This window comes from Argiope bruennichi, chromosome 7 (genome assembly GCF_947563725.1).
Source record: "Argiope bruennichi chromosome 7, qqArgBrue1.1, whole genome shotgun sequence".
NCBI lineage: Eukaryota > Metazoa > Arthropoda > Arachnida > Araneae > Araneidae > Argiope > Argiope bruennichi.
The window spans coordinates 50045994-50062985 of NC_079157.1; the positions used below are offsets into that span (position 1 = coordinate 50045994).

A 16992-nucleotide genomic window follows, 5' to 3' on the forward strand; every position below is an offset into this window, starting at 1 on the left:
GGTTTCGAATATTTTTGTGGATTTAAACTAAATGGAAGAAACAAACCATGAATTTTTGTCACTATAGCCTAAGTACCTTTAGTTGCAGAAAATTTTCTTTCTGTATCTGTCATGAAATTTATTATATATCAGCTCATTCATTTAAATTAATGGGAGTCAATATAACTTTTTTACAAGGAAAAAAAAGTACACTTCAGCTCCAGGAATTTGCATCTGCAAATCATGTGCTTATGTCAGTTTGTGAAAAGTAATTTAAATCAAGATCAATTTTTTAGCCCTAAAAAAATATTAATTTTTTTTCCTTTTTGAATTTTTTTATTTTATCAAATACTTCTTGGTTGTATTTGGATATTTTTTTATATGCATTTTCCCCTCCCATTACAATAAATTGCATTGCTTTTAAAAACTTGTTAAAAATCTATATTTTTAACGAATATTCTGTGTATATTAATTAAATTAGCATGTTTGCTACTTATTTATTTTAAAATGCATGTAAAGCCCAATAACAGAACTTCGACTATAAAAGCATAGATATTCAATACTGACTTATATTGGGGGGGGGGGGGTCTTTTTTTTCTGCTTTCCTGTTTTCAAGAATCTGTTTATTTTTCTGCATTGTGAAGCACTTGTTCATTTTATCCTCCAAGTATTAATTAGAAACAATGCAAATTAATAAGGCCAATATACATAATGAAATATCTTTCAAAAAAGTAACTAGAACGGAACATACATGAAAGTCACTTATTTAGTGCTAATCAAAAGTGCAAATGTTTTTTTTTTGTGGGGGGGTGGGGGCAAGGTATTTTTTCCCAAACATTAAAAAGTATCTTCTGCAGAATTTTTGTATAAATTATTTATCAATTTTCTCATTCTTTTTATTTCTATACTGTAAGGAACATATATTCCATTTTTTTTAAAGCTCGACTAAACAATTTGTTTCAGATCTCAATTTAAAAAGACAATGAGAAATTTTATTATTAATCATTACAGAAAAATAAGCATTTTATTGCCATAATTTTTTTAATTCTATATAAATAAAATGTGTTTTAATTGTTCTGTTTATTATTAACACAATTTTGATCAAACATTTTTATGTTGGAATTTAATAGCAGCTGCTTTATTAAGCAAACTAGTCCCTCCCTCAATAAACAATAATTGGCAATTAGTTCTTTCATGTTTCACTAATTAATGGTATATTACAAATTCAATGTTCATATATATATATAGTTGAAGATTTGAATTTTAATCCGTTAAAAGGCAAATTATTACAAAAATCATAAACAAAAAAAAAAAGCAAAATATATCCAGGAATATTTTTTTTTTTAAATATCTCAAAACAAACTTTCTACAAAAATTATCTTTTACACAACTTGAGTACTACTTCCTGAAAATGACTATATATTAAACATATGAATACAAGCATTTTTATATAAGATTTAAACATTAAAAATATAATCTAATAGGAATTTTTAAAATTCAGTGCTGACTTTTATAACTAATGTTTTCAAATATATTCAAGGAATGAGTTTATTAACTATGATATGCTTACTTATTGTTAATTAATAATTAGAATCACACAGTTATAATGCATTAATCAATGAAATCAACAGAATATTCACAGAAATATATAAAATACTTTTCTTCAAAAAAAATTAGTTATTTCAATATATAAAAGAATATATAGAAAGAAAAAAAAAACAGCTTAAGAATATTAAAAACATTTATTATACACAGAATAAAAATAGAAAGAAAAAACAGTTCATATAAAATTATTTAATTCTGTAGAGCATCTTTCTTTGCATTCGATGCTGCAATTCTCCTCTTCTGATCATCAAGTATAGAACTTTGTAAATAGCTCGTTCTGGATATTTCTAAACAAAGGAAGAAGGGGTGAGATCATGCATGATGTATATTCATACAAATAGTGAGAGGGAAACAGGTTTAGAAGAATTCATTTATCAAAAATTTGAAGTATTGCATATATTTCCTACATGATTTTGTGTTATTGAGGTATAAACAGAAAAATAAATTTTTGTATAGGGCTTTTGGAAGATATTCCAAGTGAATATTTTTTTTCTACATATTTTTCCAAACAGTTATGAAAAATGCAAAATTCAATTATAATACAGTAAATATTCATTAAACAATTTATTTGGGAATAAACTTTTAATTAAAAAGTACAAAAGTTTATCTGAGATAATATGAATTCAATATTTATATTTAAGATGGTCACAAAGTCATTTCCTGATTACAGAAGAATTACTGAATATAATAAAATAAAATTTTTATTATGGAATGGCTGTGTTCTTAAGGTTTTTAAGTTCAACAATGGCACACTTAATGCAAAAATAGATATTTTATATTCTATTGTTATTAAAATGAAGTCAGTAAAAATAACATCATTGAGTTGCATGCTTATCCAATATTACTTCATTAGATCTTTTTTTTTTTTTTTTTTTTTTTTTTTTTGAGGTTACCCAAATGTCAGAATGAAATATTGATACACTTAAAGTTAAGATTACAGATGTTGTATCTAATGTAGCAGTTCACACATTGAACAATACATAGCGAAAAGGGGAATATTACCTTGATATTTTTCAAGTGACCAAGAGTGCTCATTTGAAATTTACTGTCGTAATTGGTTTTATTAAAAGCATTATAACCATCTTAACAATGCATTGAAACAACCATTTGCCAAATAAATATTTACAATCTGGGAAAAACTTCGTGACCACCAAATGTATTACTATTATCATAGACAATTCAATGTTGTTTCATTGATCTTATTTAGAGACATCTTCGTACATGAGAATAACAACCGTTGCATTAACTAGTTTACTTGTGAAAAACAAATTCCAACAAACATATATACGAAGAAAAAAACAAATCCATAATATACCTGCTTCAGGAAGTCTTGAACAATACTAAATTCAGAGACTTGCGAGCCAATAGCAAACCGCTTTTTAAGTTGCTTTTCAATTTTCAACAAGGTTTGGTGCTCTTCCTCTGTGGTGAATCCTTCTGCACCAGCTAGGTCACCAGAATGAGCAGCATCTAAAGTGGACACTTGGAAGAGACGCATTGCCTCGTCCACATGTCTTTCTGTTGCAAAAGGTTGGAGTTCCATTTTGGCCAGAGCTTCAGATATACGAATGATGGCTTCTAGTTGTCTACAGAAGAAATAAGGATATGAAATATTGAAGTAGAGGCAATATAGAATTTACAATGAAAATTAACTAAAATTGGAACTATAATGTACTATTTAATATTTTTAAGAAAAAATGTATCCGAAGGTCATATAGCAAAAAGATAAATAAACTCAATAATGGATAAGGATGCTTTATTTTACATGAAAACACAGAAACAAAATACAGCCTAATACCAGCACTCAAGCAGCAAATCACTATTAAATAATTGTAACAGCCAAAGCAAGCAGAGAATCTGCATGAGATCCACCATAAAAAAGAAAGGCTTTGCTCAACTACTTGCTTGAACTGAACTGAACTCAACTGACTACTACTCACTCTGCTTTTAGGTCCCATGACAGGGCATTAAATGTTCTAGAACAGCTGCTGGAACTTGAGCCCTAATAGAGTTATTGCCAAGATTCCTGATTATTCTGAGTCCTTTCTTTTTGTCTCACAGACAGACCTTAAGACAGACTCAGCATCCATTACTATATCTGTAATATTATCTTTCTTACCAGGAAATTAATTGCACAGGGGATCAATATTAAAAAGTCATAAGACCTAAATAGTTGATAAGAGAAAGCGAACTTTCACCCCAACTCACGGTGCAAAATTTTTGGTAAAAGTAAAAATGATAATGAATCCTTTCATAAATACATTCATTCATTCATTCATTTTCATTTCTTTCATAATATAAAAAACAATACTTAAAATTTCTTAGTAAACCAAATTCTGAAAAATAAATTGTATTTTTCAAAGAAAAAGTATAGAAATCTAATTTAGAATAACAAATATGACAATTAAATACAGTATTTTTCTTTGATATAATAAATGTTTTTATAAACACATGAAATCAATCTGACATTTTTCTTTCAAAAAGTCCATAATCATTATTTAATAATTCAGAATTTTCTGGAGTATGGCAGTACCTTTTTGATATTTTATGATTAATATACAAATGAAATGTCATTAAATGACATTATACAATTAGATTCCCTTCCTCTTGCTAACTACAAATACAATGAACCATAAATAAATTTTTCTGGGCATAAAGAAAAAAAAAGATGCATACATGTTCTTTGTTCTAAAGACATAAAAATAATTATCTTGTTGAAAAAAAAATTGAAAAGATTTTACCCTTTAATACTAGATAGGTGGGAAAAGTTGGCAATTTAGGAAGGGTGAAAACAACTGAATGTTTTAAAAACAATTGAATTTGGAATAATCAATAAAATTTTCTTAATTTAGTAAAAAAAATGATAATCAGAAAATATACTGTGTATTCGAACAGCTAGGAATTACTTGTTTAATCAAGAACTATATTGCAATTCAATGGCATTGATTGAATTGCCAACTAAACTAAAGTAAAATGTTGAACAACTCACCTCACTGTAATAGGAATAGTAGATTTCTTTTCCATGCCTTGATATTGTTTGTTGGTATTTCGCATATAGAGATAATAATTCTTTAATTTTTCAGCTGCTTCGTTGGATAACCTCGGTCCACATCGACTATGTAAATAAAGGAAAATTAAGAATACTGTATAACAAATATTTGTGAGTTTTAATCAATTTAATTACCTTGTGTTTTGAAGGGGCACATTATATTCCTTTTCTTAAAATTATTATTTAAAGAATTTTGGAAAATATTTTCATAGTATTAATAACTTAACATTCTAATAAAATCAACAATCCTTCTAATTTGCCCTTTAGTTGAAATTACAATTTTTAAAAAACTTTAAATTCCCTATTATTTTCTAAGTACGAATATTTTAGCTTCAAATTGTATTTGTAGATTCAATAATAAATATTAGTGAGACAATTTGCCATACCTCATTTCATATTTTTATATTTATAAAAATACTAAATGATTATTGTATGGTCAGTTTTAACATACATATAATGATAAAAAAGATACAAATAAATTGAAAGTATATTTTAAACCAGAAATAAAAGTTTTGGCATTTTTAAAACATGATGGTATTGAAAACCTAACATGGAAAATAAAGGCCTATGAAATTCTCATTTGCTTATGTATTTCATTTGTTTTCTTAAATAGAAATCTGCATATTATAGGTGCAGTTTTAAAGATTCATACTGCAAATAGAAAATTAAGAGCAATAAAATAAAAAGTGATATTTTGACCAATTTTTGATTAAGGTGTTCTTTTAATATATAACACTTCCTGAACTGAATACAACATTTACAGATCTTGCATCCATTTACAAGATGTTAAAATTTATTATTATAACAGAATTAACTACAAATAAGAATAATGAACCATGGCAGTAGTTTAGCAATTTTAATAGATTACAATTAAAGCCACTGACAAATCCTTTAAGCTTTTGAAAGATGTTAAACTAATAATATTAACTAAATCAACATAACTAATATTAACTAAGTCAACATCCAAAAAGTATTAAAAGGTTAAGTATGTAGCTCCATTTTCAAGCCCTCCCTCCAAAAAAAACTTTTTAAAGAGAACAAATTTATTTCATTAAATAGTGAAATCTTCTGCAATTTAATTTCAACCAAACAAGTAGTAAAAAAGCAAATAATTAGCTAAGTAAAATTTTCTATCAAAGATTAATGATAGTTATGATAATGATAATTTAATACCGCAAATTTAAAATTAGTCATGAAACTATGGTTCAAAATTTCTGAAAACGAAACTTTTCTATCAGAACATTACTGATCCAAACTAAATGATTAAAAGAACATAGAGGGTATTGCACTTACACCCTACAGTAAGCAATGTATTTCTTAAGAGTACTCAGACTGAGTTCACCTTCTGCTTCTTCAGTTGTTTGCAAAGCATTTACATGTAATGCCATTACATGTTTAGCTAAAGTCTGGAAGATAAAAACAGTAATATTTTTAACAAATTTTCAATAAATAAAAAAAAATAGATTTTCCAAATAGATACATATAATAACATAATATATATAATAACATAACATATAATAACATAAAATAAAATTATAAATTGAAATATTTACTGAAATTTTTTTCTTCTTTCCTGAAAAAATTATTCAAATTTTATATAAAAAAGGAAAATTTTCAAAATGATATCAAATTTACAAATAATTTTAAAATATATTGGATTTAAAAATATTTTGTTAAAAGCACATATTCTCTAATGACCATTCAACAGTTCTACATTTTAGTTCAATATTTAAGAAAATAAAACTTAATCAAAAACTTTTATTTTAAGTTTTGAAAAATCTTTAATTTCTATCTTAACATAAGGAATAACATAATTTCTATCTTAACATATAACAAAATGAAACAAAAAGGTTAATACAAAAAATGAATAACCATGAGCTGTGCCAAAATAAACTACTGTAAAGTGAATGATTTTGGCAAATTTAAGTTTCTCATTTTCATCTCCAGCCATTCATCCTAAACATAATTCTCATAATTCAGAACACATGTTAAAAATATTTCCTACTAAAAATCAATGAATAAGAAGTAATAGCTGTAAATTTTTACTTTGATTTAATTAATATTAAGAACAATTGTAACAAAAGTAAATAAGGGATTGAAAAGAAAATTTTCAAGTCATTTTCCTAAGTATTTTTAAGAAATAAGTTACAAAAATTTCATCCATCAAAATTCATAAAAATACTACATAACAGCAATTTTAAAATATCTTAAAATAATCTTTTCTTATTAATGGCAGCAATAACAAAAATAAGCTGTATTAATTATTAACAACATCAAGAATTATTTATACAAACTAGCATTTTTCCAAAAAAAGAATACAACTCACATTATCTTTCTTTTCATCATGCTCATCTTTAACAATAAAAATCATGTCAAATCGTGACAAAATAGTTGGCATGAAATCAATGTTTTGTTCTGCTTTACTTTCATCCCATCTTCCAAAGACACTGTTGGCAGCAGCAAATACAGCACAGCGGGAATTGAGGGTAGTTGTAATTCCTGCCTGTAAACATTAAAAATAATAAAAATCTATGTCAAATCAACTTTTAAAAGCATATAACATTTCTTTCTGAAACTTTTAATTAAAAAAAATAGTTTATTGATCACAGAATACTCTTCAGATAAGAATGTATATTTTAATTTTGATATCTCACAACCTTTTATACATAAATCTTTCATATCCTTAAGAATTATAAATTAACTGCTACTCTTAAATGGTAGCCACACACTTGGCTTCTCCAACTTGCCACTAAGGCATACAGATTTAATCTGAATGACAAAACCACCACAACAGCATTGGCAGGAACTAAGGTTTGAGTCCTGAGGGCTATCACTGGCCATGGTTCAATCCTTTCCATAGTAAGCATATCCTGTCATCAGTAGAAGGTATCCAACCCCCACAACCCAGGTGTTGAGAATCAACCACAGTGCTGGAAGCTTTTCTTCCTCATATACCCCCACCAAATCATAAATGGAAAGTCATATCACTGACTCTCCAACCTGCCCAGAGGCACACGGATAAATAATACTGAACCGCCACAACAGCAAAACTGGCAGGAACTATGGTTGTGTCCTAAGGATCATCACAGGCTATGGTACAACTTGTTCCTAAGGAAAAATGTCCTGTCATCGATGGGAGGAGCCAGACCCCCACCTTTCCACATACCCTCCACGGTAGCAAAATCCAACCACCATGTATCCCACCCTCATTTCAAACCCCCCCAGAGGGGGGGGGGTCATAAATGGGAATCAGAATTTTTCTGTAACATAAGAAGCAGAATAAAGGCTATGTAAAAATAAAATCATGATTGTAAAGAAAAATCAACCAACCTTTGCAATAGATATGGTTTGTTGTTCCATGGCTTCATGAATAGCAACTCTATCATCTTCTCTCATTTTATCAAATTCATCAATACATACAACACCTCCATCAGCAAGCACCATAGCACCTCCCTCCATAATGAAGTTCCTCTATTAGGAAATAAGACAAAACCATTTAACATCCATCATAATTTTATTACATGAATTCAAATTATGAATATTTAAATTTCTAATAGAAGACTTCATTGAAGTTTTTTTAAGAAATATAAAATAAAATACAGAAGCAAATTACTGATTACTTGTATATTAACTAAATTATGATTACAGGGCATAGCAGCATGCAAAAAAATTATGATCAAATTAATGGTGAATAATATAACAAGCACTTAATACATCTCCAGAAAATAAAATAATTGAAACCTCTAATATGAAATACAGAATAATAATTATTGGTACTATACTCAGCTACATTATATTAATTTTTTTAATGCATTAAGATCAAATTCATTTGAAAGAGCTTAACTAAATACACCAAAAAGTAATTAATGATAAAAAAATCAGCTTAACTTATTTTCATTGAATATAGTTTTTCAATTGTGTGTGCAAACATATTTTAGTGGAAGCATGGCCGAATGGAAGAAACTTTTTGAAGTTTTAAGACTTATCTATTTCACTAAGGGAGGCATTTTTTGAACAAGAAGCGATAATAAAACTGATGTCCAACAAATCAAAATTTTTCCCGTTAGTGGTTTTTGAGATTTTGATAGGGTTTTCTTTGTCATGTGTTAAAAGGAATTTCTTTGTCATGTGTTAGGAAAGGGAAATTTATGTATCTTTAAAAGAATATTATAAGTATTAAGGATTTTTATCTCTTCATTCAGAGCATGAGAAAATGCTGAAGTTAGCAATTTCATACAGTGCATGCAGAATTAATTAAATAAAAAAGTGGGAATTGGATCAAGAAACAAGAGAACATTTTAGAACAAAAGTAATATGAGCTAAATTAAGATAAATTTTTTTTTAATTAATTAAGACTTAAATTAGTTTAAGATATATATAGTTTTTGAGGGGAGGTACCCTTCGTTTTAATAGTTAACAGTATATCTGACCAAAGAAGTTTTTATTGATGGTTCTTAAGGATTAGATAAGATAAATAACCAAATAACTAGAATTAACATTTATTGGACTTATTTATATTATTTTTATAATGCCATGGCATTAATTCGACATCAAAACAAATGAAAAGCAAAACTGAAATAATCATACATTACTTCAGAATGAAACACCCTAATTACTCACATAAATAATTTATTTTTAATGCCTGTTTTTAATCAATCTTAATGAAATCTTAAATAAATCCTAAGCCCTCCTACCCTTCACCTTATTTCACAAATATATTTTTTAGATTTGTATGAAAGTTTTACTATCACTTTTCACAAGACCTTGCAAAAACTTAAATATAGAATTATTTTTTAATCTTGTATTTATTTTCTGCCATTGACATGACCATTGCAAACTCCCTTACTGGTTAATTAAGAATTTGAATACACACATTGGAAACTTATGCACTAGACCAAGTAAATATTCAAAACAATAAAACTTACAGATTGTGGATCTCGCATAACTGATGCAGTCAAACCAGCAGCACTGCTGCCTTTCCCAGAAGTGTAGACCTAATTAAGAAACAAAATAGTAATTTATAAACAGCCATTCATGTTCAGCCAATAAATATTAATTAAAATCCAGCAGTCATTTTTACTCACACCAATAGGAGCCACTTTTTCCACAAATTTTAAAAGCTGACTCTTGGCTGTTCCAGGATCTCCAAGAAGAAGGATATTTATGTCACCTCTACGATTCAAGCCATCTGGCAATCTAAAAATTAAAATTTGGGGCATGGATTTTTAATATGTTTGATATCAAATTTATTCAATTTCAAAAGAAATCAAAAGCACTTCAAATTTTTGAATAATAAGAATAATGCAGAAACTATGCTATTTAGAACAATGTTGTAGCGTGGTGCAATGTTGTAATATACCTATGCAGATGAGGGTTGATTTTCTAACATGAGAAAGGTTTAGAAAAAAAAAAGAATTTACAAAAAAAAAAAAATAATAATAATAATGCAAGAAATAAATGTGAAAATGTATTTGCTCATATAGTAATATATGAAAATATATAGGTAGAATATGTTTATTGATGAAACTTCTGACTAAGGGATAATATAAAAAATAAAATGAACATTTCAACAGTTCAGCTATAACAGCACTCTTAATTCTGTTTTCATAATGATACAAATCACAAGGCAAATACTACTGCAAAACACAAACAAATTACATGTTTTATTTTTAAATAATTTATTTAGAAAAACAAACAATTTTATATTGAAAAAATATTATTTTAATAAATAATCCTTTTGTTACTAAGATATATAAATCTATTAAATATATAATTACTTTTCCTTTTTAAAAATATTCTGATTTTTGCTATTAATCATTTTTAAAAACATGTCCTTTCCCCTCCAAAAAAATGATAAAAAAAAAAAAAGAGTAACATTGGCATACTATAAAGATACACGTTTTTGAGTAAAAACTTGTAAACATTTTGTATTGTTAAATTTAACAATGCAAAATGTTAGTGGAATTAAGCAAATTAGTATAAAAATGTATCTTTATTTTACTTTAAAAATCCTTACCATATACTGATGAACTTAATGAAAACAATAGCAAAAATCAACAAGGTATAGTTATATAAACAAGTCAAGAATTAAAATAAATTGTTTCAATAATCAGTTAATTCAGCAGAAATTTTAAGTTGTAAATAATATTTTTTTTTTTTTTTTCTTCTTTTTTGCTTCAATTTTCTTTTTATCATTCTTGCAATCATTCAAATATTCGATCAAAAAATATAAAATAATTCTAGGGATATTTTATTTTTCTTCATAATATTATACTGTTGTTCAAATTTCTAAATGAATAAATGTTAATCTAAATCATTCATTTTTCAAATATATAATATATTTGATATATCAAATATAAAATATATAATATTTTTGTCTGTCTTAGTTATGATAATGATCATATTTGACAGGATATATCTTTAGGAATTTCTTAAACCATTGATGAATGAATGTATAGGTTCATTTTACATTATAATGAGCGTGTTATAACACTATTCAAATTAACAATTATATGCTATATTTTTATAGGTTGTAGGATAAAATCATGCACTTATAATCTGCCACCATGAATGGAATTGGTCTCAGTTGATAGAAAAAAACTTATTTTGCCATAGAAGCCATCATTTCTGTAATTTTACTGATGTAAGTGTACATTCCATATAGCAAAGTAACAAAATTACATACTCTAAAGAAACAGAACAATATATCATACAAAAAAATCACATTTCAGTTATTTAACAAATAATAAAATAAATAAAATAAAAATAAAAACAGAAGAAATTTTTAACCTTTTTCTAGAGCCTCCAAACAACATGCAAGCTACTGCTTTTTTTACATCAACAGAACCATAAATGGATGGAGCGATACTCTTAGTGATGCGGTCCAAAATGTTTGGACTACTAGCCAAAAATCGGAAAGTTTCTTCTTCTTCAGGTGTGAAAGTGATACCTGTTGAGCGTCCGGCACCTTCAGTCATCATAGAAATTCCAACAACTCGTACATAAGGATTACGTATTCCAATATTAGATTTTTCACTAGGCCCTCGCTACAGAAAAAAAATTAATTTTCAGAATAAAAACATTTTTATTCTTTAACATTGTGTCACAAATATTCATCTGAATGATTTAAAATAAATTTATATGCATTTCTTTACATACGGACAATATTAAATGGCTTTTAATGGATAATCAAAACAAATTATTCTTTTTTGATTTTCTTTTAGGATTTACAAAAAAAGAAGAAAAAACAGTACTATTAGTAAACAATAAATTACTCAGTAATAATGCTAATGAATTTTGTTGTTTTAAAATACAACAAAACGTCCATCTATAAAAAACTGAATTCATTACAGGATAAAAACTAAATTTAATATACAAAAAAAATCAATTTAAAATAATAAACAATAGAATTTTTTATTGCCTATGATTAAATTAAATCAAGTAACTTGATTTTTATCACAATACATACAGATGAGGAAATTTTAAATACTTACTTTAGGTTGTGAAATTTTTTTAATGGAATAAATTCCAAGAACAGTCACTCTATTTCCTGGCACAACTCGCTCGCAAAGGTTTCTAAAAAGTAATATAAAATTAATCTTAATTTTCGCCTTTGTAAAGAAAAAAAAAAAAAAAAGGAAATCAAGGCAAATCAATTTGAATATGCTAGAAACACTATATTGTAAATATAGTTAATGTTTTAAAACATATTGCGAGATTGAAATTTCTCTGGTTTTGCACCTCACACCCATCAAGAATCCATTTGATAACTGTAGTAATGGAATAAAAGCTATAATTAAGTTTCAACAAAATTGCCATTAGGCTAAAGTTCACAAGAGGCTAAACAATTGCATTATTATGTTAACATTATATCTCATGCTTTATTCACAATTTTTAAAAATCGTTTATTTGAAAACTAAAGGAAAGGTTTTTCCTATAATCAAATTGTTTTATCTAATTGTTCAACACATGAGAATTAATGGAATTGAAAAAGAAAAAAAAAGGAAGAAAAAGAAACTAGCAAAGTTTTTACCAAATACTGCTCTGAAATAGGAATTCTCTTTGCATATTTATTATGAAGACCCTTGTGAGTACCAGCTAATCAGAATAAACCATTCTATCTAGATTACTCAATGTGAGTTCAAATGTGCAGAAAAAATTTGTACCATCTGTAAAATACTTCATATGTATTCTCAACTACACTAATTATTACCAGAAATTAATTAGAAACATGACTTTCTTTCCCACTAACTTTTTTTCTGGGTACAATTAACTTTACATCATTGATGATTTTAATTAATCATACTTGTTTATAAGATACAAATATTACTCAGTAATATAATAAAAATTAATATAAGTATTTCTAATATACTATGCTTGGTTACTTATATAAGTAAATATAAGTAACCAAACATAAAGTTCTAAACAGATATAAAAGAGAAACATCAATCTGCAAACAGCTTACTAAATTTTGAAAAGATGTTTTAATGGTTAAAACCATTTTCATGTTAAATATATAATATGAATATGTTATTCAAAACAAGAAATATTTAAAAATATAATATCTACATATGTTCTAAAAATAAGGAAAAATTCATTTATTCTTTTTAACAACTCATCTGTAGATATAAGAGTTTTTAGGTTTAAACTTCCCCATTATAAATTATTTACTTAATTTTACACCAATATTATGACATGAATATATTGGTATTTGTTGTTTCTTACCTGTCACAATAAAGTTGAATGTGACGAGGCATTTCTCCATGTGGAACAAAGTCTGGTGATTCCTGCATTTTCAAGATCTGGAAATCTACACATTCGCATTTATCGGGTAGAATGAAGTATGGATCAACAGGACAGCGGGGTTGGCCTGTTGTTTGATCACTATTAATAAAGAAATTAAGGGAAAGCTGGTAAATAACATCTTAAAATAGAAAAATTTAGTTTTCTGTGTTTAATTATTAGATATTAAACACAGATCTAATTATAGATTATTAAGTACAGATCTTAATTTTAAATATAAAGAAATATTTTATATAACAGCATATTAACAAATTGCAGTCCAAACAATATTCACTTTAAAATTATGTTGGTTGATTGAAATATCAATATCTCTACACTCCAGAATTATAATCTTCTCATCTTAATATCCATAACATTACTTTTTCTCTAATAATAAATGTAATGAGCAAAAGTTTGTCTTGACAGAACTTTAAAAACTATAAAGTTTTGTTTTACTAAAATGTGGGAGAAAAAAAAAGTATATCATAAATTAATTTGAAAACATGGCTCACATTTCTAATTAAAAGTCATTTGGCAGTTAATATTCAGCAGTTAATAATAAGTTTGGCAGTTAAATATTCCATATGGTACTTATGTATTAATCACATGTAATTGGCAAAAATTTATAAAAGCGTGTGATGTTTAGTGGTCAATTCAATGGCATACAATTAATATATGAGAACCTAGGTACTCTAAGATAACAAAGCTGTAGTTTTATTTATTTCCAAAATAGAATCAAATATTTAAATAATAATGATAGGCTCAAGTAATTCTACCTGTTACATCTTCTTGGTAAATTGTATCCATCAAGACCAGGTTTGATCTTTATTTTAGGTACAATTTCCTTACATGAACGACATTGGATACTAATGCATGTAGCTTTTGCTTGGACATTAGATGCTGCAATTATGATTCCAGGCACTAGAACTAGTTTTGATATATGGTCAGACTAAAAGAAATTAAAATAAAACATCACAACAGGTCTTGTCCAGGAAAATCAATTACATACAATTCTTGTACAAATTAACATAAACAGTTTGTCATGAATCATAAAAAATAAAATATTTATCTAAATGACAAAATTAAATCATAATGGCTTAATTTAAGGACACACAATTAATTAAATATCGCTATCTATAAAAAATATTTTTTTTTATATATTGTAAGTGAATAATGGAAAGAGAATAAAATAAAAGAAAGTAGATATCAAACAATTTTCAGTCCATTTCAATTATTTTAGAAAATTTATTATAGAACAGAAGCAAAATTACAATTGTTTGATATTACAAAATCTTTAATAAATCAAATATATGCAGTATATACTTGATATCAAAAACAATTTTTAACGATTAAGCACAAGAATTGTAAATCACTTTACATACACTACAAGATAAAATATTGCTTTTAAACTATTATCAGTGTAACAAGAAAGAGGCTCTGGAATTCTAAAGCATTAAATAATAAAGTTAGCATTTCAGTTAGTGATTTGCTTACTTAACTTCAACATTAAATAAAGCAAATTAAAAATAGTAAAAATGTAACTAAATAAGGTTTGAGATATAAATCATTTTCAAATAGCCACTTATTTTAAATTCAAATTATACCTTATTCTCCTTAAAACATTTTTTTATTTTGTGCACAACATCCATGAAAAGCAGCTTCATTCAACTATTTGTCAAGATATCTTGTTTAATTCAATAAGTATTAACAATAAACTCATTAAACCATATACATTCAAGAATGCAAAATTGTTAGTACACTGTAAAAGAGATGAACTAACTTTAAGGTCTCTAAGTAGTATTGGATCAGCATTTGAACGCAGTGTCACTTGGACATCTTGAACTTCTTCATCTCCTTCAGGACGAGGTCGAGTGATTTCATCTGCAACCTCTTTAACAGCTTCTTCAAACTAAAGAATTTTAAATATAATTGAATAAAATATCCACTCAAATGTTAAATATTTAGATAGATATGACTATAAACTTTTTCATTATCCTAATAAAAGCCAAAATACAGGCAAATACACATAATACTGAATTATCATACATGACAAAATTAGCAAGTATAACAATCACCTGTAAGGAAATCTGTTGTAAGTATAACAATCACTTAATGTAGTCATTCCAAATGGTTTTAATACTTAGCATACAAATGCATATACTGGTGACCAGTGCAATAACAAAAAAGAAGTAACAGCAATTATGTTGAATGGGATCAGTTCCTAGACTAATAATAATAATTTTTTTTTAAAAATGACCTAAAAATAAAATTTTAACTCCAAATGGAATTCACAAGTAAGGATTCCAACCCATCTTTAACTTACCACTGGTAAAAATTCTGTTGGTTGCTTATTCAACTTTTCACCAAGTACTTCATCAAAGCTAGTAAGATCTTCTATAGATACTTCTATCCAATATTGTTTCAAATTATAATGCTGTTTCAATTGATCACTATAAAATGAATAAAGAGCCATCAAAATTTCATTAAGATTAAAATCAATACCAGCAGAATGTTTTATACTTCAACAAAATTAATAATAAAATTATAAAGAGGATAACTAAAACAACAAGAATTTTTCTAAATAAATAGATTAGATTTTTAGAAATTCAACTTTCTCATAATTACAATTTAATTTTTTAGAATTCTTTATAAGTTTTGAAAATTTTCTGCATCTTAAAGTTTGTTGAATAGAACATTTGACTTTAATGCATTTTATTTGATCAAAAAACGAAGAAGAAAATGCACTGTGCCATATAGTAAAGTTGAACGACTATATTTAATTCAAACTATAAATAATCACTCACATGGAAAATCAGAAAAATTACAACTAAAACAATTATGAAATCAAAAAACACAAAATTGTTCAGTCTGAAAATAAAAAATCCGATAACTTTGAATTCTTTAATAAACTACAAACACTGTTTTAAATATTCATAAATGACAACTTATATATTGATCATGATAATTTATAATATATTGTCATATTTAAAAATATAATCAAAGATATTTCAATATTAAGTAATGTGTTAAAGCAGTCATTAAAATTGGGCAAAAATAAATTAATAAAATTACCGATAGCAGTAGACATAATCTCCTTCGTGAAATTGTTTGATGAAGTCTTTAAAACGCTTCTTAGCATTTTGAATGTCTGTTCTTGGAACACTACTTTCTTCTTGGTCATTAAATAAGAAACTATCACTGTAGAAAACTCCACCTTCATCAAAACCTGCCATTCTTAAATAATTTATATGTAACAAATTTACTTATATTTAAAATGAATTAAACCACGGATTCGGAAGGTATTATAAAAAATCAACAATCAGAAGCGACTTCGATAAAGCAAAGTTACCTGAATTTGCGCGGGTTTTCGGCAATTCACAGTTACGCTGACAGTTATAAAACAGCAATTATATATTATATTTGATACTTATCAAGTAGTAATTCGATCATGATATTATGATATATAAATTCATTTTGAGTTTTTAAACAAATAATATTCATTTATTTGATCAAATATTGTGAAATTAAATTTGAAAGTTTAGATTATGAGTGAATGAAATTAATAGAGGCGGATCATG

The 16992-nt window shown here is 26.4% G+C and overlaps 1 protein-coding gene across 1 annotated transcript; it reads right to left on the minus strand.

Annotated features, from left to right (window-relative positions):
- Positions 1-1702: 1702 nt before the first annotated feature.
- On the minus strand, positions 1703-16768 carry LOC129975262 (DNA replication licensing factor mcm5-A-like). Its single transcript, XM_056088312.1, has 15 exons — positions 16487-16768; positions 15738-15864; positions 15195-15323; positions 14191-14363; positions 13358-13516; positions 12127-12208; positions 11423-11679; positions 9718-9829; positions 9559-9627; positions 7964-8104; positions 6960-7136; positions 5927-6039; positions 4574-4699; positions 2900-3170; positions 1703-1871 (listed from the first exon to the last, which is right to left on the minus strand). Exons 1-15 carry the CDS (start codon positions 16645-16647, stop codon positions 1770-1772), a joined length of 2199 nt encoding a protein of 732 aa, XP_055944287.1. The 5' UTR covers positions 16648-16768; the 3' UTR covers positions 1703-1769.
- Positions 16769-16992: the final 224 nt, after the last annotated feature.

Excerpts from the sequence above, each read along its gene's own strand:
- LOC129975262 (XM_056088312.1), bottom strand. The coding sequence starts at position 16,647 with ATGGCAGGTTTTGATGAAGGTGGAGTTTTCTACAGTGATAGTTTCTTA. Across the intron at positions 9,830-11,422 it reads TTTGGAGGCTCTAGAAAAAG|ATTGCCAGATGGCTTGAATC; the intron begins GTTAAAAATTTC and ends TTTAATTTTTAG. Across the intron at positions 7,137-7,963 it reads AAACCATATCTATTGCAAAG|GCAGGAATTACAACTACCCT; the intron begins GTTGGTTGATTT and ends TAATGTTTACAG.